This window comes from Ruditapes philippinarum, unplaced genomic scaffold (genome assembly GCF_026571515.1).
Source record: "Ruditapes philippinarum isolate M1 unplaced genomic scaffold, ASM2657151v2 ctg2553_1_1_1_1, whole genome shotgun sequence".
Taxonomy (NCBI): Eukaryota; Metazoa; Mollusca; class Bivalvia; order Venerida; family Veneridae; genus Ruditapes; species Ruditapes philippinarum.
The window spans coordinates 93,198-116,720 of record NW_026860601.1 but is presented as its reverse complement, the minus strand read 5'-3'; the positions used below and the strand labels follow the sequence as shown (position 1 = coordinate 116,720).

At 31.2% G+C, this 23,523-nt stretch overlaps 2 protein-coding genes across 2 annotated transcripts in view; both read left to right on the top strand.

The window, feature by feature from the left end:
* The first annotated feature begins 14,189 nt into the window (after nt 1-14,189).
* On the top strand, nt 14,190-17,976 carry LOC132712747 (GTP-binding protein Di-Ras2-like). Its single transcript, XM_060695174.1, has 4 exons — nt 14,190-14,200; nt 14,496-14,809; nt 15,034-15,195; nt 17,960-17,976. The coding sequence occupies exons 1-4, from the start codon at nt 14,190-14,192 to the stop codon at nt 17,974-17,976; spliced, it is 504 nt and encodes a 167-aa protein (XP_060551157.1).
* Nucleotides 17,977-20,026: 2,050 nt separating this feature from the next.
* The window catches only part of LOC132712750 (proteasome adapter and scaffold protein ECM29-like), an 82,028-nt gene continuing 78,531 nt past the window's right edge, over nt 20,027-23,523 (top strand). The window contains exon 1 of the mRNA XM_060695178.1: nt 20,027-20,164. Within this exon, the coding sequence (XP_060551161.1) occupies nt 20,143-20,164 (22 nt within the window). The 5' untranslated portion in view covers nt 20,027-20,142. The remainder of the gene's footprint in view (nt 20,165-23,523) is intronic.

Sequence of the window (23,523 nt, the reverse complement as noted above, 5' to 3'; positions counted from 1 at the left end):
TTTTCCTACGAACTCCGTGACAGTTATCACAAGAACTCCTGAACAAGTTATCATAAAAACTCCATCCTTCGTGTAACACTTCCTCCCCCGTGTATAATTCTAATTCCAATTTACGTACTGTATTAATAGAATATTGAAAATGACTGAAAATATGTCTTTATAAACTGATTGCACACACCACATGACATTTATTTGAAAATTTGCATTTATTCCGTAATCTCATATGTCTATGTATTTATTTGAGATAATAAAATTCTGTTCTAACTTACCTATTGTTTTTATAATTAAAGATTGCAGCTATTGTGAATACTTCATGTAACAAAGATACCTTAATGAGTAGTAGTTTCTATAATCATAAAAAAAAAGATTCATGATGCTGAATGGCTGATGAACCAAAATACTCAACATTAAAGATGAAGAAATCACATAAGAAGAGATTTTATAAGAAAATAATAGATAAAAGATGTTTCTGACTAAAGATAAAGCTCGTCACCTTTAAAGCGAAATAAGATATGAAAAAAAACATTGAATTGAAATATTTCATTTTTTTAATAGCTCTGCTGTCAGAAGAAATGAATTATATGAAAAACAAATGCAAACATTCTATTCATAAAAAGGAAATATTTCAATGGTCCTGTCTATATTAATCAACATAATATTATAATCGACTAATGTACTTTACAAGTGCTTTAAAATGGCAAATATGACATTGTATTTGTAAAACTATCAAATTACTTTAAAGTACAACTTTGCACGTCAGTAGATTTAAATGCAGTTATGCACATTTGTATTACATTTTCAGAAAAATTTAAAGTTATTAGGTTTGAATACGTTAAACCTTTATTTGTATTTGCTGCTTTTTTTTCTTCTTTTTTTTTTGAAAATCAAAATGAAATAAGGGGGAAATTTCCATAGGATATAATTTATATATGTTACATACAGTCGTGGCTTTTATAAAAAAGAACATGAAATTCTTAACTTACAAACAATGGTGATAGAAATTATGGGAAAAATTGAAAATAAGTTCATAGATTGGGCATAAGTGTATAGGAATAATACTGTACGACAAAATTCGTCATGGTATTGTTTTTGAAACTACTTATATATACTTTCATATACTTATATTATTGCTTAGGAAATTAAACAGAACACTTTGAAAATATTTTATCAATCATAAGGGTACAAAAACCCTTTTGATACCGGTATAATTATGCAATTTGTACCAAAATCATATGTTTTCAATACATAATTTTATTTAAAAGTTAATTGAAAATTACTCCAAGATTTCTACGAGTACAAATGAGCCGAGTCACGACAAAACCAACATAATGGGTTTGCGACCAGCATGGATCCAGACCAGCCTGCGCATCTGCCCAGTCTGATCAGGATCCATGCTGTTCGCTATCAGTTTCTCTACTTGTAATAGAGTTGGTAAGCGAACAGCATGGATCCTGATCAGACTGCGCGAATGCGCAGGGTGGTCTTGATCCATGCTGGTCGCAAACGCACTATGTTGGTTTTGTCGTGACGCGGCTCAAATGTCAATTAATGGGCTTAGCTTATAATGAATAAGATTGAAAAAACATGTATGTTTTTTCTTTTGATATTTTGATATATTCAAATAAGTTCAGTTTTAAGAGACTATTTTGGAAAATGCATCATGCACGTGTATTTCTTCTATACATAAAAACCATCCTGTTCATACTCCCTTCTCGTAAACCTTGCATCAAAATAATTGGATAATAATTGAAATATATAGGCGGTAATTATCCGTTGCATTTTAAGTGCACATGCACATTGATGCAATGCACACCCAAGAGTTTGGTACACAATAACAGAAATTAAAACCACAGCATTTGAAAAGAAAGTGTCCGTAGTGACGTTATTACATAAATAAATATAGCCAATAAGTTCATTGCACATGAGCGGGTAAAGTTAATTTACTGCATAAAATTGCAGTCATAACATCACTACATTATAGGATTTCTGATATGTTGAAATATGTATTTAACTTTCCAGACTGATCGCCATCTCTTCATTTTTCCATTATACATTATTCTAAATTCAAAATGACGTCAATAAAAATCACCAATGTCTTACAGATTTGCAAAATCTTCTTAGTGTTACATTAAATGATCATTATTTCGTTACACAAATATTTGATAAATCGGAATGCCTTTTTCCACTAGAAATATAATTTTATATAAGCTATATAAACGTTGTATGGAATTTTGCAAAACAAAGCGTGGGTGGGAATGTGATTTCTACAAAATTATAGTTGATTTTATAGCTGCCAATTCAAGTAACCGTAAAATTACAACAAATGCAGTATCATACACATTAAAGTTAAACGCTTGCATCTTATATTTTAAGTCTGTAAATTTAAGATACTGGATTTGAAAATTTTTGTTCGTGTGATACTTCAAATATTAATTATTCAATGTTCATTGAAGCTTTGATTACTCTAAATATAGTGTGTATTATTCTGTGTAATATAAAACTGAATTTTGTATTTATATTGACACGTTCTGTTCTGTTTTATCAAAATTAAGATAGATGAGCCGTGTCATGACAAAAACCAATATAATGGGTTTGCGACCAGCATGGATCCAGACCAGCCTGCACATCCGCGCAGTCTGATCAGGATCCATGCTGTTCGCTTACCAACTCTATTACAAGTAGAGATACTGATAGCAAACAGCATGGTTCCTGATCAGACTGCGCGGATGCGCAGGCTGGTCTGGATCCATGCTGGTCGCAAACACTATGTTGGTTTTGTCATGACGCGGCTCATTTCACTAACTTTTGTTGCCAACATTGTACAATCATTGGCGCTACAGAACTTTGTAAGTTTTAAAGTTATAAATGTATATTACGTAATTTTACTAAACCTATTTAAATAAACGAAGTTACAAAATTTGTATAAATGAATTGAGTAACAAGTAATTGACATAAGCATATGTCTATATTTTGTTGGAATACGTACATTGAAATATCGTTTTAGATTTTTAATTTCCTAGGTTAAGTTAAGAACGCGAGCATGTAAAGGTTATTGTTATATAGAGGGTTAAACATAGGAAGGTGTACAACATGTGTGGGTGTACATTTAAAAAGAATACAGATTGACAATCAAACAGGAAAAAAAACTAGGAATAAACAGTATACAGTGCGTAATACTACACTCGCCTTTTTCAAAACAGATCTGTCTATAGAAGTAACCCTAGATATTATATAAACATTTCAACAGTAATGATATGTTGGTTTGGGTTTTTTTTGTTGTTTTTTTAACTGAAGTTCGACTTCATATTAAGATCGCATGCAGACATGTTAAATGATAATCATGCTATTAGCTTCACTGGTAAAAAAGGAACGAAAGCCAGAGCAATAATATTCCTCATCTAGGACAAAAAAGTGTTCAAGTTTTTTACCAAGAGTACATCTATAATTACTTAAATATTATTTTCCTTTTTACGCTTACATTGACATTTTACGGAATGTATATTCTATTTAAGAAATAATTGAATTTTTATACATCAGATAAGCGCATTCGCTCTATTGTACTGACATGCTTGACTGCGATATGTTTTATTTATTGTGAGGCAAATATGACAAAAATCTGCAAAAATATTATGTCTGCAGAAAAAAGTTCTATCATTGACTTAAGATGATCGTCTTTTGTTTTAAACTCCCAAAAAGTATATTATTCGAATCAGTTCAATTCAGGTCAATTCAAAATTGACCATCAGTTCATTTTTTACTGAAATGTTCTTTCTAAGACGGTGCTAGAGAGCGTAAAAGATACCTCCGTCCATGAACAGGATTTATCAAACCAAGCATGTTATATTTCCAATCTGCGTGTTATGGTTTCTATAAGACTTCAATATTATTAATATATTCCGTTTTATCTATTAAATTTTAAAAAGAAACAAATAATAAAGTTAAATATACAATTTTCTATATTTAATTATCGCTATAATTGTAAACTTTATCGCAATTACCATCTTCATAATCATCATTTTCATTCAAGTATATTACCAATATAGTTCCGTCTTATAAAATCATATTGTATAGTTTTGAAATGTAACTATGCCTATTTTAAGAAACAAAGTCACAATATATACATTTAATTTGATTAAGTAATAAGTTATTGACATAATATATCTAAGAAGTATCAAACTATTTTTTCTCAATAGTATACAATTATCATATTAAAACTCCTTTGTTTTATTTTCATCATTATCAAATTTATTACTATAATTATTATCAATAATAAAACATTACATGTATCAGTTTAATACGTTTTATATCAACATACTCACAAGAAAAAGCTAATGTACAATCACATATATTGTTACTTCGGATATCAAACTTCTCGTCTCTGAAGAGTATAAGTATTCCAACTTGATAATATTATTGATAATATATACATATAATATCAGAATTAAACCTTGAAGTCCGTTAATTTGTGTAAGGTTATCATTCGATGATGTTCAAGTATTATTATTAACTGTTTTCTTTACTAGTTGAGAAAAGGGTAGTGTCTCTCGGTATTTAGTATTATAAAGCGACTAGATCAGCGGGGGTGTATGTATTTGTAATAACCACTCAAAATGCACCGAACCTTAATATATTGAGCGGACTCTTCCAACGTTAATACATTTGCACTTCACAAAAAAATAGGTCTTCACCCAAATTAAATAATTTGTCATTGTTATCACCATAGTTTTAATGAACAATGTTAACATAGATACTATTACATTTTTTATCATCTAAAATAAAATTTTGCAAATGCTAATATCTAAAGAAAATTGTCAAAAGAATATAATTACATTGTGTAATCAATTGTAAAGAAAAAATGCAGATCTTTCTACATCTTCATTCCCACATTGTTAGACGCGGGAATAAAGGATTACCAGATATGTTTGTAATGTAAAATAAGATATTAAGATAAAATCGTGTTTAAATTGATTCAAAACTATTAAATGTATAATATTTCACCCAGAATAGATTTTATAACTCTAAAACTCTAGCTGAGACTTCTCAGTCAAGTTTAAAATAAGTTTGTTTCGCAAATATTCAAATTAAAACATTTATAATGTTAGTGCACTGGACATTTGAAAATTACAAAAGCGTTTCTCATACGATATGTTTTTGTAAATTACGTTTCTTTTCCAAAAGGAGTAATCGTTAAAACTTTCGTTTCACCCAATGGCAACGGAATAGATCCAGGTCAAACTTAATGTTTGGAGAATTTGACCAATCTTATGTCCAGTTGCTTTCTTGATTTAAGTAATTGACAAAAATATCAGTTGACATACTCATAACTGTCCAGATTGCCGCTGTCACTTCTCATAAAAACCTTAATTTATCTATTTTGAGATATTTTTAAGCGACAACAACGACATGGTATCTCTTTTGTGAATAAAATGGAGAAACCTTTCGAACGCCAAAAACGACAAAATGTTACAGGCTCGCTTTGATTACGCCTGTTCATGCACGGTAATTGAAATTGCTAGTTACGGTCTACGCCCCCTAGCACCGGCTTAAGTAGAATTCAACATTTAAACACAAAAATGGTAAAATTTCGAATTATGAAACATAAACCATATATGTTTATACCTCAGTGTTATTTGTATGGAAAAGAAATGTAAAATAAAATATATCACGAGTGTACATTGTATATACATTAATTTTGAAACGTAAACTTTACATTTGTTTTATATCGTAAAAGTTTTAAATTTTTATATTTTGTCGCGCACACTATTTCCGGTTGGGTGTGGCCTATCACAGCTTATTTCATTTTCTCCGATGCTGCGCATATTACATACAACAAATCTAGTGGCTAAAGAAATACATCAGAAATATAACATTCCAAACAGGTACTATAGAGTTGTAAAACAAATATAATACATATAGGTCATTTTTACTTACATTATACTTATTAGGGATTATACATGTATATTGTCAGTTACTATGTTGCTATGTAGTTATTCTTTATATCACATACATGTACAACATTCATACTATCAACATAAATCATCTAAAAAGAAAGTATAAACAGTGATAAATACCTTATAATGTTGTTAATTATATATATATATATATACGTGTTTAAGCATTTACATAATCCAAAAATAGTATATTTTTATACACACCGAAGCTAAATGAATGAAAATAAGTAAGAAGGCACGGTTGTTGATTTAAGTATTGATGGTTCATCTGAATGACAGTTCATGCAATATATTTGAGCCGTGTCATGACAAAACCAACATAATGGGTTTGCAACCAGCATGGACCCAGACCAGCCTGCGCATCCGCGCAGTCTAATAAGGATCCATGTTGTTTGCTTATCAACTCTATTACAAGTAGAGAAACTAATAGCGAACAGCATGGATCCTGATCAGACTGCTCGGATGAGCAGACTGTTCTGGATCCATGCTGGTCGAAAACGCACTATGTTGGTTTTGTCGTGACGCGGCTCATTTACATTGTATATTTTCTACCCATCTATCGGCTCAGTAGCTATTGAAATCAAGACTATTAATCATTCAACTTTCATAAGTATCAAAATAGAAAGTTCATTAAAATTCACTGACGTAACTTGTTCTTTAGATACATCGAGTTAAGGCATTGTAGCGTTAAAGCCTTTTTATGTCCAAAGTTTTTACTTAAACAGTATGATCATTTTGAATGAATAACCATGTAAAAGTTCGTGAAAGATGAAGTATTTTTTTAAAACTTATATAAATGAAATAATCGGCCTAAATTCGGTACGTGTTATACTGACATTTGTACAGTTGAGTTACAAACTTTACCCTATTTGATGAGGAAGAAATTGTGAATGACTACGGCAAATCATGTCAACTTGACCATGATGGGGATAAAGAGGGTGAGCAATAGATAATCCTTTACCTCATTTTGACGTGTTTTGAAGGCTTTTCGATCCCATCCCCTTTTGAGGCCTCACACAGTGAAAAAATACGCTATTTAAGTCCACTGTTTTACGTTTGAGAAATGTTATTAAAGAAGTGATTTTTTTTTAACGCCGCCCCTATCAAAAAGGTACATCAGGGGGTTGAAGGGGGCGGCCGCCCCCCTCATCGCCAAGGAAAGTTTGGACATGTGACAGGCTAAAATGGTCTCAGGTTGGTCGTAAGGTAACGTGTAACCAACGCTGAAAAGCCTTTTACTCTATCTCAATCCTTTGAGAAGTTGCAGCACTTTGAAATCAGTTTTGATGGGGAAAAACAGTGCAAAATAGTGATATTTGAGACCCTTCCCATTGCCATTGTATCAGGAAAATTTAAGACTGAGCATGCTGTTACAGATGCTATGGTCCAGTCAAACATTTGTACCAAGTTTCATCAGTATTGAAGCATTTTTCATAGTTTCATAGCAGTTTTAACTAGTAACAGGAGGCTTTTCAATGAAAACGGCCATTTTTCACAATATGCTCATGAGATAAAGGGTTAAATAAGGTATCAATATACATGTATATCCAGTGAAGACCCAAATATTTAGTGTGTGTGCCATCAATCGTTGTAATTTTGCAACTTTTCAAAATCACAGCCATTAAACTATTAAATAAACATCTGATTGTCCCAAATAAATTTATATTTCAATTCATAATGATTACAACAAAGGTATATTTTTTATTCCATTTCAGAATGATAAATTATATGAAATATAAAATATTAAAAGGTTTTGGTCAAATCATGGCTCATAAAAATAAATTGGAAATAAGCAGAATTTCGATACTTTTGTTACGTCATTGAAACATCTGGAAATTTCAATTGAATGAAACGCATATTAATTAAGGATCAAACAAAATGATGCTGAGGTTTTGAAATTCTTATACTCTGAAAGGTTACTGTACGAGAAATAAATATGTACAGTAGTTACTGATCAGAAACAAATTGTATTTAAAATTATATATATTATTTGCCTAATGAAACATTTGCACATGTTCTTTTCAAAGTTTATGACAACTTTATCCTTACAGGTCTATAAAAACTTGAAATTACAAATCGTGTCCTTAAAATTCAAAATTATTGCTCTTTATTCAGCTAAAGGTTTCGTTACTTACAATTTCAATGTTACAAATGTAGGTTAAATTTGAACACAGCTTCTCTAAAAATTTGAGAAAACTAAAAATCACGTGAATTATAAAACTCCTATTTTGTATCTATGATTAATTGTTAATACAGTAATACTTATTACGCCTTAAAACGTCATGGGTGAGGCATTTTTCATTACTTTGTATGATAAGACGTGTAGAAATTTCACAGTTTTGTAATTTGTTATTTAGCAAAATTTGTTTATTCAGCAATGCAACTGAGAAATGAATCTACTTAATACATTTGTTTGAAATAATGTACGCTGATAAATAATTATGTATATGTATAATTTATAATGTATGTATCTTTCTTTTCTGTACTTTGTACCGCCAAAATGTTACTTGGCGATGAACATGTATATGTTTTTGCCAATAAATTATTTGACTTGACTTGACTATTTATGTTTTGCCGACAGTACTTTCCATAAATCTGTTTGAGATATTTATTGCAAATTATCGTTTAACATTACAAAAATAATTCAAACCTTCTAGAAACATTTCTCTTTTATGGTAGTAAACCACAGACTCGTGCGGATACATACACAAGTTTGGAATTGGTATAAAATTGCTATGAGAAAAAGGAATTAAAAATACCAGTCTGTTTAATTATTGCATTATTTATGTACTGTAAACATCTTTCATTAAATGTTTTTGGTAATTTCAAATCATAAGATAAATCAATATACTTGTTTCTGACAGTTTAAAGAGGACAAGTTTAAACGTTATGACCACTAAGGATTAAGGTTCAGGATCAAATTTAAAAACCATTGTTAATCCTCATAGATGAATTATTTATTATTTACTTGTAAATATATTAATGAAGCTTTCAAATTAAGATATCAGATTATTAATGCTTAGATATGTATTTCAACCTACTTTTATGTATACCTAACAGATCCAACTAATGAAAAGTTTTATTGTGTATACTACTGTGCATGTAATATCCATTATGCTTTAATATTTGTGTCATCTCTATTTTGTTTTGTCCATCCAATATAATTATTACGTTTACTTTCATGTCATTGTATTTTTCATGCCATTATATATGTATGCTTGTATATATGTTAATCATGAGAAACTTGTAGTTTAAGTGAAATAAACGTTCTTCTTCTTCTTCTTCTTCTTCTTGATAAAATTCGACTTAAAATAGCATGTTTATGAAATTCAAGAATTAATTAATTGCTGTTTTAAACGATATGAGCATTTTACAATTGCTCCAAATTTTGATCTTGGTCCAAAAATTAATCCTTATTTTGATCCGATTGTTTTTGTGTTTGCTTCTATATTCGTCAATTTTATCCCAAATAGGATTTCTTCTTTGAAAATCAGCAGTGTTCTACATTAGGTTATGTACCATTCAGTTCTAGCAAAATATGATCATTTTTTATAAAACAATGGAAATAAAATCAGAATAATTTGATCCTGATCATGAACTTTTCTTAGTGAACACTAGGCCTGGTCATAGTTATAAATGTGAAATGACCATCATTAAAATTTGTTTGAATTGTCACGAACTATAAGACAACATGTAAAATCTCCAAAATAAAAGATTTTCTGTTATAATTATCACATTATTCAGATATGGAAAGATTAAATTTACAACTTGCCACTTTATCGCAATTCAATGAAATAAAATGTGTCTTAAATACTTAGCTTATAGTAAACAAGAAAAACGCAATATTGTAAGAGTTACCACATTTTATTACTTGGAAAATTTTGGTAAATCTGTGGGTTGGGTGTTATTGAGTAATCATTTTACAGTTACATTGTTTACATCTTACATGTATTTGCTACATGTATGGACATTGTTTATACCCGAATAATTAACAAACAAGTAAGGATATGTAGATTGTGCTAATGTTGTCATCCAGTGATATGGAAAACAAATGATCAAGTAACAAGCGAACTGACTAGTAATGCTCTAGCGCTCACATACCTTATTAAATTAATTATCGTTGTACAAGACTTTGTGAAGTGAAATACATGTATTTTATTCCACTTCTCCTAACTATGCATATTCCAAAATTGCAAAAGCTTCTTTTTTCAAGGTTATGTCAACACGTTTTTTCTTTATTCGGCACGGAATATGAGTAATTATGCCAAATTTATTCTCTCTATAGAAGAATGAAATTCATAAAACTATTTTGATAAGGTTTGTGTGTACAAATGCTTATACAAAACAAAATGCGCTTCATTGGGGACAAATGTTTAGAGACTTCTAGATGTGCTTAAGGGCATAGTTTGATACACATTCTTAAACGAAAGAACATTCTCTCATCGTCATTCAAGCCATCCAGCAAATGGATGGTCCGATGAAAGGAAACTCTACATAACTTTTATGAAATCATTCCTACAACTTATCTTTTCCCTCAACTCGGAAATTGTTTGTTTCTTGAACAATACTAGTTGTAGGGACTGATTACTTCAGCAGAGGTACAGTGATAACGACCTTAGAAGGGATTATATGATCAGTCACAACGAAAGTGACATGCTGTCGAATGAAATCACCTTCCCAGATATTCATACTTAATACAACAAGTGTAAAGTGTTGACGACACCTGTACAACATTGAGAATTTCGTGTGTTTTTCTGGTGCTTCGGGATCATCTATTCCAATATCTTTAGTGTTGTGTACCTCTTCAGTCGGTGCTGGTGTGTGTGTGTGTGTGTGAGGTGTTTTACTTCCCATAATCATTATTTGAAACGAAACTGCAATTTTCAGCTTAAGTGCAAAAGTAAAGAGGTATGTGCATACCAACGGCCAAAACAAGTAACACAATAAGTAAAGGTACTTAAATATTTAATAGAAAATAAATTTAAAAGAAAAAGAATAAGCGCATACGGCTACTATGACATTTTACAATGGAGAATATTTTCAGGAACATTTCACTTTTTCACTTTTTTTAAATCATTCTTTAATATGACGACCTGTCTTCCGTTTTGAAGGCGGCTTTTGAGGTTCGTCGAAAGTATCAATTTGTATTTAGATTTTTATCATCTTGATATCCTGTTTATCATACATTTGCCAAACTATCAGTGTCATATATATAGTGTCATAATTATCAGCGTTGCTTTGGTGTATCATTGATGGAATCGGTTTTACCTCGTCAAGATTCTTTTAAGCCACATTTACCTGCTAATTTAAGTGTAATATGACATGAGCAGTTTGGCAAAATAAATAATGTTATACGTATGTTTAAGTTATTGCATTATGTAAAACACAAAAGTTGCCTTCAACACACAAGCCATGTCGTCATTCTTATAAATCTTGGTTAACAAACACTTAACTGGAAATATTTTAATAAGTTACCTATGTGTTTATTTCTGTTTTTCAATTTGATTTATTTTAAAATATATTGGTCTATTTATTTATATTAGTGCTCGTAATAGCCATAGATTTGCATGACATTCTACCGTTCATGAACAGGCTCAATCAAACAGAGCCTGCAACATTTCAAATTGTGTTGTTAAGGATTCCGTTTTCTCTATTTTCCTATTGCATTGTTCCTGAATATATGCGTTTTTTCACATTCCTGCATTTCTCGATAAACATGGTATTTATACATTGATAGGTCATCATTTGACAAGAACACTATAAGCTTGTTACTTGTAATTCATGATACATTGTTCCAAACGTTTTCTCTTCAGAACAAATACATAATACACAAAAATTATTTGAAAATTTTCAAAAGAACATATATGTAACAGTATTAAGTTGGTTTTTAGTAGCGATTCATTTCAAGTCATTGTTGTCCCCAATCTGGTTATACTATTTCATTTGGAAAAGCTAGATTTTACAAGAGACAAACAGGACATGATCTTTAAATTGAAAAACAATGAAATATTATTCTAGAGCACATGTAATTACAGTGTATTTGGCAGTATTTAAATGACATACAGATTATATTAATCAACAAACCTCAGACATATTAGGTGGATCTATTCCAATCTCACAGCTTCTTGAAAATACTGAAAAAGTCACCGGTGCTGTCTCCATTGAAAGTGAAATTTAAGAGCCGCGTCACGACAAAACCAACATAGTGCGTTTTCGACTAGCATGGATCCAGACCAGCCTGCGCATCCGCACAGTCTGATCAGGATCCGTGCTGACCGCTATCAGTTTCTTTACTCGTTATAGGGTTCGTAAGCGAACAGTTTGGATCCTGATCAGACTAGGCGGATCCATGCTTGTCACAAACCCATTATGTTGGTTTTGTCGTGACGCGGCTCAAGATATTTTAATATATTCATTTATGAAAAACAGAGTATTTCATACACAACAACTGATAATTTATAAATAACATGTAAAAATTACATTATTATTTCTTGTGAAATCAACCTTCTATCTTTTTTTCTTTTCTACAAAAGTGTATTGTAAAATATCTTATAATATTTTTGTAAAATCGATTTTCTACTAAAAACATAAATAAACTTATTGATAACAATTTCCCCACCCCTAAAAATAATTACTATACTGGTAGTGATTTCAGTTTTCAAATAAATACTTTTGTGTATTTGAAGCCCATGTAAACATTTCATTTCTATGTTATTAAACTAAGTTATTTCATTATTTATCATAAACATGGTATTTATTAAAGCTGTTTTAGATACTTATGATAAAACTAAGAAAGTTGTCTATCTGCATGCCTCTTATCAATCAATAATCAAATGAGTCAAATCCTGACAATTTATTATAAATCGTCATTGTAGCAAATATAGTCACTTCTTAAAAAAACGACTTTTTTACAAAGAAAAAAAAACAAAACTTTTCTTGAGCTGATCTCATATTATATTTTCTATTATGATATACAGTTAAAGCAGATTATGTCAATACATTAAAGGTATCATTTTCTTCAGACTCTTCTTCAAAATCATAAATTCTTAAGCTTAATACTCATTTGAAATATATAAAAAGATCAAATATAAAGATGAAATATATAAAAAGATCAACATTCAACAAGAAAACCCCATTTGCTAACACCCTGTGACATTTTTGTCTTTATTGGAATGAACAAAAACATCTTTCAGGTCATAAATGGACTTGGGTCGGCCATTTTTCAGTTATTGAAAAGTATACCTATAAGGAGGACTATCTTGAAGCATGTAAAAATTAAATTGAATTTAACTTTGTATTTCTTTAAGGCTGGATTAAAGAATTGTAAAATATTTGCTTTTTTTGGTGAATCTATTGACCATTACATAACATATTGACCCACCCTCTTATGTTACAATATCAAAGCATGGCAAAACATGTTTATATACTGTGTCATACAATCTGTCACAAGTTTGGAAGATTCAGCTCCATCTAAATATGCTGCGAAGTTTTGCAAATACAAAAAAAAAAATGAACAAAAATATGGAGTTAATTTATTTGGCCAATGTTGTTAACATAATATTCAATTAACTGTTTATTTTGAATGCTCTGTGAAATGAATTTCTGTTTCGCTAACTTTGATAAAAATTGTGTTTGCTTTATTGTTAACGCATAACACTATATCATAAATACATGCGCAATGGGTCAAAACATTTCAGTCTCGAGAACATTCTATGACAGACACAATAAGAAATTCTATTGTTTCCCTTTATCTAGAAATGTTTAAGAGAATGTTTGTTCGTGTGATTAATACCTTCACAAACTTCACGTTGTCACTATGTAAACAAGTACTTAAAAATAGATGAAAATTCGAGCTTCGTCGAAGACATCACCCCAAGCATGTATATTATATTCATGAAAGTAAAGACAGTCTGAAATTTGTTATGGTTGCTTCTCGTGATTAACGTGATGGCGCTTGTTATTGCCAAATTATTGTTTGCTATTGAAATCGCATTAAGTCTTAAATTTCTTCGAATTATACTTAATATCGTCTACGTCAACGCAATCATACACCTGGTTGCCACGCGATAAGACTCTCGCTTTTTCTCTAAGATCTTAGGAGTGTACTAAACAGTATAAAAGGCAGCATTGTTCACATTTTACTTTATTGTAAAGAAGTCTGAGAAACGTTTGAGTTTATCGGTTTTTTCTGTATGAAAAACAAAATAACTGTTGAAAAAAACAATTGACAGTAAAAATATGGATCGCAGGTATTTATGATTTGATATTTCAATGAATTTCCATATTTAAAAACAAATCAGAAATAAATATTTATGCTCTCTTTAAATGCATTTATATAATTTTTAATGATTTTATTATTTTTGATTTTTGTTTTATTACATCATTGTTTATGTTGCATGTGGTAAAGTTTGTGTTCATCTAAAGATATTTGAAAAACATTCTTTATGATTTACTCTAAAGCAATTTACTCCTTTGCATTTTTGTACAAAATTATAATGTTGCCGACATTGCTAGTTAATTGTATTTTTCATTTTATAATTACAGTGAACAAGGCAACAACCGATTCCAAATTCTAGTTTTTGGAGTCAGTGGCGTAGGCAAAACAACTCTTGTAAAGCAGCTGCGTGAAGTGAGCGCTCATGTATTTGGACAAGAGGTGCATCAAGGACGGGATGGATCATACGACAATTCTTCTTCGGAGAAATTCATATTTCAAGAGATTGTACAGTTTCAGTTTCCAAGTTTCAAGAAGCTGGCGATCCAAAGATCGGATGCATTTATTTTAATGTATGATGTAGATGACCACGTATCGTTTGACTACGTGGTCAGCTTCTATGCAGAAATTAAACACGTAAAAGGTATGTTGCGTAATTTTATCTATTTATGTGAACATTGCATTAATTAAGTAAAGTATTACCTAAACATCAACATATGCAGTATATTAGAGTTTTAAATATGAAGAATCAAAATTTAATTTTTAACATTGCAACCTTTTTATTATAACTGAGTGATTTATTTTTAATGATATCTACACGAGTAAGTCAGTTAACAATTATTTATAATGTTTTCTTTAATATTTCAGGTGAAAATGCGCCAATTTTTGTTGTTGGTAACAGGACAAATATCCCGGGCGTTTGTGATGCACAATATGAGATAGATAATTGTGATATCAATGAGAATTTAGACAGTTCACACATTAAACTCTGTGCACTCACTGGTGATGGCGTGAAGGATCTGTTCTCTTGTATGCTAGGGCGTCTTTATCAACATTTCATATTTCCAACGGAGAATGTTAATACAAAAAAGACAAAACAACCATTGGGCAAACGGCTTTCAGATTACTTCCGGAAAAAAATACAAAAAATTAACTCAAATTGAATATAAAAAACTATGTAATTGTTAAGACCGTCTGTTTTAATTTGTTACAAAAGACATTATTTATTTGTAGGAATTACTGTTATGTTTTTGTATGTTTTTAAATAAATATTTATTTTTGAATCTTTATTTGTTCAGAGTCTCTTTTTTTGTTTTAAATACATGTATAAAAAATAGTGACATTTGACTTTCTTCGATATATGTACACAATTCAATATGTATACATGATACAAATTTATAAATAGATCAAGCACAAGTTTTAATAAGGTATAAATTATGGTTTTAAGGCATGTAAGGTGATTATCTGAAAGGAACGCTGAATGTAAAATCATTTGTCATAGATGTAGGAAAATGTAAACGAAATATAAAATCACTATAAATGTACAAATAGCAAAACGAAACAACAGCAGTTATAAGTTGAGTTGTTGTTTGTTTATGGTTTTTTTACTAACCTTAAGACATTTCAAATAAAAAGGTTTTAAGAAATGAAAGCAAATCTGAACGTTATGAATCTTTGAATTAATTAACAACGTTATTATTTTCATACAAATACTGATCTTATTTTCCGACAAGCTTGTTCTTCGTTCTTCTTTGACCTTGAGTTTATTGATGGTTTTGAGTCTTCGCTACAATGTTATTGTTCAAACCGTTCAGACATGTAAATACTTGAGCGATAATTGTCTATTACCGCCATACAGGACTCTTCGACAAGTTTCTCAGTATCAATGAATAAATCATAAAACGATCCTTAAAACGGCATATACACTTTAAGAAAACACCAGTACTGGTCGGTTTCAGGAAGCAGACTCGAAAGTGGTTAATATAAGTTGAAAGAACTTGTTTTTGAATTAGTATGTTTAAACTAAGAAAACTGCACAGTTTTACTCCAAATAAATCAAAATTTACATTTCAAATCCTAAAATATTTAAAATCCTTGAACAATCGATTGGTGATTTGTTTTTAGTTTGTAAAGACGCGTTTTTATAAAATTCATGCAAGAACTGTTTGATGAATAAACCTTTAAACATTTTTAGACAACACCGAGATAATTATACATGTTTGTAAATTCCTACATAATAATTTCTTAAACATTTTACACACCAAAAAATTAAATTATGGGTAAATGAAGAATATTTTAATGGTTGAATGAACAGCAGCAATGTCTAGATTACCATGAAATAGAAAACAACTTACAGGTTAGGTACGGAATGCCGTTAGGGCCATCGCCTATGAATGTGTTGATCTAAAGCGCGATAGTCGATAGTACGATGGTGAAAACGCGAAATCACGAAACTACGATGGTGAAAACGCGAAAGCACGATGATGAAAACGCGAAAGTACGATGATGAAATCGCGACAGTACGATACTACGATGATGAAAACGCGATAAACTATCGTGTTTTCACCATCGTACTGTCGCGCTTTCACCATCGTAGTTTCGTGATTTCGCATTCCGGAATGCCGTTAGGGCCATCGCCTATGAATGTGTTAATCTGAAACGCGATAGTCGATAGTACGATGGTGAAAACGCGAAATCACGAAACTACGATGGTGAAAACGCGATAGTGCGATGATGAAAACGCGATAGTACGATGATGAAATCACGACAGTACGATGGTGAAAACGCGATAGTACGATGATGAAAACACGACAGTACGATGATGAAAACGCGATAGTACGATGGTGAAAACGCGATAGTACGATGGTGAAAACGCGATAGTACGATGATGAAAACACGACAGTACGATGATGAAAACGCGAAATCACGAAACTACGATGGTGAAAACGCGACAGTACGATGGTGAAAACACGATAGTTTATCGCGCTTTCATCATCGTAGTATCGTACTGTCGCGTTTTCATCATCGTACTTTCGCGTTTTCATCATCGTGCTTTCGCATTTTCACCATCGTAGTTTCGTGATTTCGCGTTTTCACCATCGTACTATCGACTATCGCGTTTCAGATCAACACATTCATAGGCAATGGCCCTAACGGCATTCCGTAGTTAGGTACCTTTAATTGTGTTTAATTTTATACTTTCTCTTGAGTTAATCGTAATTACGCGTGTATATATGGATTTCCAAAGGAAACTTAGATACGCAGACACGGATCCACATATTGTCGGCTTAATAAAAATAAGAAACTAACTAAATAGAAACTAAATTAGGAAATAGAATTAAATCAAATGGTTTCAAATGAAATTATGCATGTTAAATAGTGTTTTAGTTGTGCATTTTATAATATACAAAATGTACCCATATCTACATCCTCCACCACTAACAAAAAAAATCATTTTGAACATATACATATGTTTCCGTAGATATTAGTTCAAAAGTTAGACACTGCAATCTGCTTTCCAGTGAAAGCCACAATTAATATACCTAATCTGAGATATATAGGCATAGATTTCAAGGATGCTCGCATTTACAAACTAGAGGTTCAGGGAATACCTTAAGAACGCCCAAAACAGCAAAATTGAACATGTTTCAGGCTTTGTACGATTGCGCCTGTTCATGGATGGCACTGGATATTGAAAGCTGTCGTCTACACCCCCTAGCACCGGCTTAAACGGAATTAAACATTTAACATGAAATGGTATTTTTTAATAGATATGTTCAAATCTGTATTGTAGACGGCAGCCCGTGTTGACGATTAAACCACCTGTACCTTTGACACAATATAACTTTTTGTGTACGCTAGTAGAGTTAGAACTACATTTATGGCTGGCAGAGAGGATGTGTGGGGTACACTACAATACAATACAATACAATACAATACAATACAATGCAATGCAATGCAACACAACGCAATACAATACAATAACAACTACAACACAATACAAACCAATTTATTTTAGTGCAGCACATAGCATAACATAATTAATATGTGCCTATTTATAATGTATCGTATGTTTATTTTTATTATCTACAGTAAGATTTGCGTGTGCATGATTGAAAGGTTATATCTGGTATACCATTTACTGGCAGAAATTAAAGCTGACTTACTAGTATGCGCTTTATTGTAAAGATAAAATACGAAACCGTTCTCATCATTTTGTATGTCAAATTTATTGTTCTTCAATAAAAAAAAACAACAGTAAACAGTGATAAGTAAAATGTCATCATGGTCTTATTTTAATTGATTTGTTGACATTAAAATTGCAATTAGTACATATATTGTATTTGATTATTGCTAGTAAGTTATCTTAGTTTCATCACAGATCTTAATTTTATATTATAAAAGTAATATAAATCTGTGGTTTTATTAATTAAGATTATATGCTGTGTACCTCTTAGTTCACGGTACTTAACACTTTGGAACAAGAAGGAAAACTAACAATGAATAGCGAGCATCGCAGATCATGATCAGAAATATGTTTTTATTGCATAAAATGTCATGAACTGTAACATTTAGGTATTTTCTGGTGTATGACACAAGGAAACAACAACATTTTTGAATCAAAATCAGATTTAATGGGTCGGACGTCGCCCATTCATGTAGTTTTGCCATTTTGAAAACAGTATGTTAACAATTAATTAATCGAGATAAAAGGTGTTACACTCTCTTTTTTCGTGTTTCAGTTGAAATTACTATTTGTTATATTGCTCAGTTGTAAATATTAAAATCATCTTTACATTATAACTCATTTTATTAGACAGGAACATTTAGAAGATAATGATTGTTTCAGGCGTATTTACACATTTTAATGAACTATTGTGGCTTTTTGCAGAAACGAGTGCAATGTTTAATTTTGTTTTACGAAAAAAATCTACCAACTTAAAATATTTTGAACAAAAATTTGCTGTTTAAGCACATGGGTGACATGTATATTTATGTGTCTTTTCATCTATCCCATGCGCACAAGATACTAGTTTGCATACTTGTTACTAAGTCGTGCCTCGGGATAATTAAGTGGTACGCAAGAGAAACTATGTCGTGCGCACTAGTTACTAAGTCGTGCGCACGAGTTACTTAAATTGTTCGTTCGCATGAGAGTTACTATGTGGTGCGAATGACATAATCAAATCGTGCACACAACATAATTAACCAGTCTGATTATTCTATGTATATGATTTTTTAAACTTAGAAAATTCCTGTTCATTTTACATTTTAGACACACTTCTATTGTCATTGTAGACATTATATATATACATATCTGGCAGCTGACCTTTGAACTAGTTTAGTTTGTACTTTGCCAAGGATACCAAACAGTGGAACAGTATTTATCTGGATTAAATTCCATGGAAGAATCGGATTCCCAGTTTTCAAGACTGTTGGGGTCTTTTTGGAGGGTATAGTCATCTTGAGTTGATTGAATTGTAAGATATACTATTGTGTCGTCTACAAATAGTCTAGCCTTGCCCTTAATACTGTCATGGTCCTGGGATATCATTTAATAAGTAAGAAAAGGCAATACATGTTTGTTTGTGTTTTATTGTTTACTAAGTTTTCAGGAAGCATATACGTATACTATGCACGTGAATACACACAAGTGGCTATAAAAAGCTATAGAACAACTCCAAGGCCAGGGCTAATGTATTTGTGCGAAATTAACTTTGATTGCATTATCGTTTAAAGTAGAAGCTATGACGTTCCTGTTCTGAAAACAATTTGTTCAGAACAGAATCAAGCCTTAATTGTTACGGATTTACTATAGGATAGTACGAAAATTCAGTGGACCGTCTCCTTCAGAAATACCGAAAATCGGGTGATGGAATTTAGCCATTGAAAATCAAGCGTCTGACGACTTCGGCATGAATTGCTGAAATAAAATTAAGAAATTTCATTTTTGATTTTCAGTTTTGCTCAACAGACATGTCTACATCTGAAGAAAACAGTAAGGCTATTTAATACATTAGTTTAACAATTACAAAACTATGAAGTTTAATGTTTCATTTTTACACATCACCGACTTTTTCTACTAATTTTCGGATATGTTCATGCCGGATAAGTAGAATCTATTTATATAAAACATGTATAAAATACTTTTTAACTAATAAATTTCATACAAATTGCTATTGCCTTTGTAAGTCCCGTAAATAAATCATTAACTATATGTGAAAATGAATATAGGAGCAGGGTTTTACATCTCTTTGAAATTTTAGGGGTCCAGTGGATGCACAGCCTAGAAAAGTAGGGGTCCAGGCCTGAATTTTAGGGGTCCAAAATTATTTTCACTATAAAAGACTATGCAGACCACTCTATTTTGCTTAAAATCATTTATTTACCCTGTAAGAGATATGCATGTATATTGTACTGTTTTCATAAGAAGTATATGATTTCAATATCTTTTATCACTAGGTTTTTTATAGCCCTTTAGTAGCCCTTTACAATAATATCATGTGCTATTTCCAAGGCTTATAAGTCTGTGAGTGGCTGGAATGTCAAGTTTTTGTAGCATATTTTGTTATTGATAAGGTGATTACACCAACAGACTGAAAATTTGTACTGATCTATTTGTAAATATTTTAGCTGAACTAGTAAACACACAATATATTTTTAGCTGAACTAGTAAACACACAATACATAACTTTTACAGACCAGTCAGCTAAATATGTTGCGTTTTTAAAAATATCATATAACAAAAGGATGACGAAACCGCTTTTGCACCTCCTCATAAGTTGGGACATACTTGATGTCCCAGTCAAAAGTTAAGTTCGCCGAAACCATTATATTTATAACACCAACGGTAATAACATACCCAGCGACTTAATTTCTATAACACTATGAAAATAAGTTTGCAAAAAGCACTGCCTTTTTTATTATCGCCGTTCATGTACAAATTACATTCGCATCGGCATTGGATACGCTAACCAATAGTAATTGCTTGTTATAAATAGTCCGTCTAAATATAGCAACAGAAAAACCAAAAACAGCTACCTAAAATAGATTTTACGGTAAACGTCATCAGTTACTGTAGCTTGCACGATAAACGTCATCAGTTTCTGCAGCGGGCACTTGCAAATAGCATGCGCAGTAGATTTCAATTATGTTAACTTCCGAAATAAACAATGCAAGCATTTTCTGCTCACTGTATTAGATTTAAATGGAATCTTGTGAGCTTCGAGAAGAAAGAGATAAAATCATGTCGGGCCAGAAACAATAATATCTATTGTCTAGGATTATTTTTGTGCGTACATTTGGACGCAAGTGGATAACTTATATGCGTACATGTCAAAATTTATGTGTATAGGGACGCAGAATTCTGCGTCCCGTAAAACCCTGTTAGAGACAAAAATATCTCAAAGCAGGTACCTATCCTCAAGGTAGGATGGTCCCCTATGGTACCACTGTTCTTATTATTTCCAGCAAATTGTACACATAAAAAGAACTTGTATTTACTATTTTAATAAATTGTGTTTAACTGTCGCATCTTGCCTTCAAAATACACCTGTCATTCATAGAATAACTCAATGATTTAAATTAGAAACATCTATGGTCATTCAGCCATGTTTTGAATGGCAGCTTAAACGGAGAGCACTATGGTACCGTGGTATGTAAATTGATGGCCCTTTTTGGCTTCAGTAGAACTTTTTCAATAAAATATCATGACGTCACTACAGTTTCAGCAGACGACTTTCACTTGTCAGAACATGAAATTATCAGTTTAACTGGTAAATGTGGGGTAAAATTTAAAAATATTTCCAACACACTCGGGTAGTTTTGGATTTTCCTATCAATGACAGAAATTTATTTAAAATGAAAATATTTCTAACAATTTTTATCCAAATTAAAAAAGCAGCACTTCAACTTTCACTTTAATGATGGAATCATTCAATTGGTCCCGTTCAGTGTGTAAAGAAACACATTTTCTGATTGCACTTGAATAGGCAAGGACGCGGTACCTACGGGGAGTAGTATACTTTATACTGGGAGGTACTTTGTACTGGGAATGTCCAGATATTACAAACAATACTTATATAAAAAAATTCTTTTGTATGCAAGTGTTTTTCACATTAATTTCATACACAATATAGCATTTTTTGAAGAAAATTCAAAGTTTTAATAACCCTATTCACATAAATGTGTTTTTAGGATAAAAACCAGTAATATTGCTAACGATTTGGACCCAACATCAGAGCTCCAGATAGTGTGCGTATAAGCGTAAAAAACGCATAGAAAATCTAAAATACGCATCACTTTCAAAATTCGTGCGTCAAAGTTACGCACAACAAAATGAAAATACGCCTGTATGTCAAAAGTTAAGCGTGAAAGTGTAAACATTCGATATATAGAAAGAGGATGTTTTGAGCATAAAAATACAATATATTTCCATTTTATTGCATTGAAAACTAAAAATTCTGTTGTCAACAACGCATGTTAAAAACAAAAGTAGCAGGAAGTACAGAAGGGAGATAACTCACGTAAAATCAACCTGTGAAATTATTGATGTGCCAGATAATCATCGTAGGAGTTAACATAGTATTAAGTTTGTTTAGGCATCTGTTGACATGCTTATGCCTCAATGTAAACAGAAATATATTTTAATTTCTTTCACTTTTGTTGTGGGAACAAAATAACATGTTTTTCACCTGCAGTTTTGTACTCAATATTTTCGTACCCAGTCTACAGTTACGGACACTTTTCTCTCAGACCAATTTTTTTTAAGGAAAGATGAAAAAAAATCTTATTTATTTTTTCTTTAATTTTAATTTCAACTATAATTGTTCAAACTTAAGTACATGATAAGATACATGCCAACAGAAATAAAGAAAGAAAAATATTGACTCATAGAAAATAAAATAATTTCAAGGCTTCCACTAGTGGGAGTTTGAAAGTCATTTACTCCTTCATTTTGGCTTGTGACCTCCGAAAATCTAATACTTTTCCTTCTTTACCTAGCCCTATATAATGTGACTTCCAATATCAGAGATCTTGAAGTCTTTGACTTCCAAATTTTGAAAATGGAAATCCTGATAATTTTGCTGTGTATCCTAAACTTGAGTTCCAGTATACTCTGGAAGGCTGACTTTGCAGGGTATGTTTTGTATTGTTTCACATTGAATCAATATTTTATTTGTAAAGGGTTTTCTAAACAAAGAAAATAAACAAACATACAAAAACAACAAGTTTAATTTGCTTATAAAAATGCAAAATGCTTCTTTGACAGATTTTACCCCTTAAGTTTTTCAGAATTTGCATTTTACCCCTCACTCTAAATTTTGAGGGGTAAAAACCCCTTGGCCAAAAAAATTA

What these genes read in the sequence shown, in the direction of transcription:
- LOC132712747 (XM_060695174.1), top strand. An exon ending in AGAAATTAAACACGTAAAAG is followed by an intron (nt 14,810 to 15,033) that starts GTATGTTGCGTA and finishes TTAATATTTCAG; the next exon opens with GTGAAAATGCGCCAATTTTT.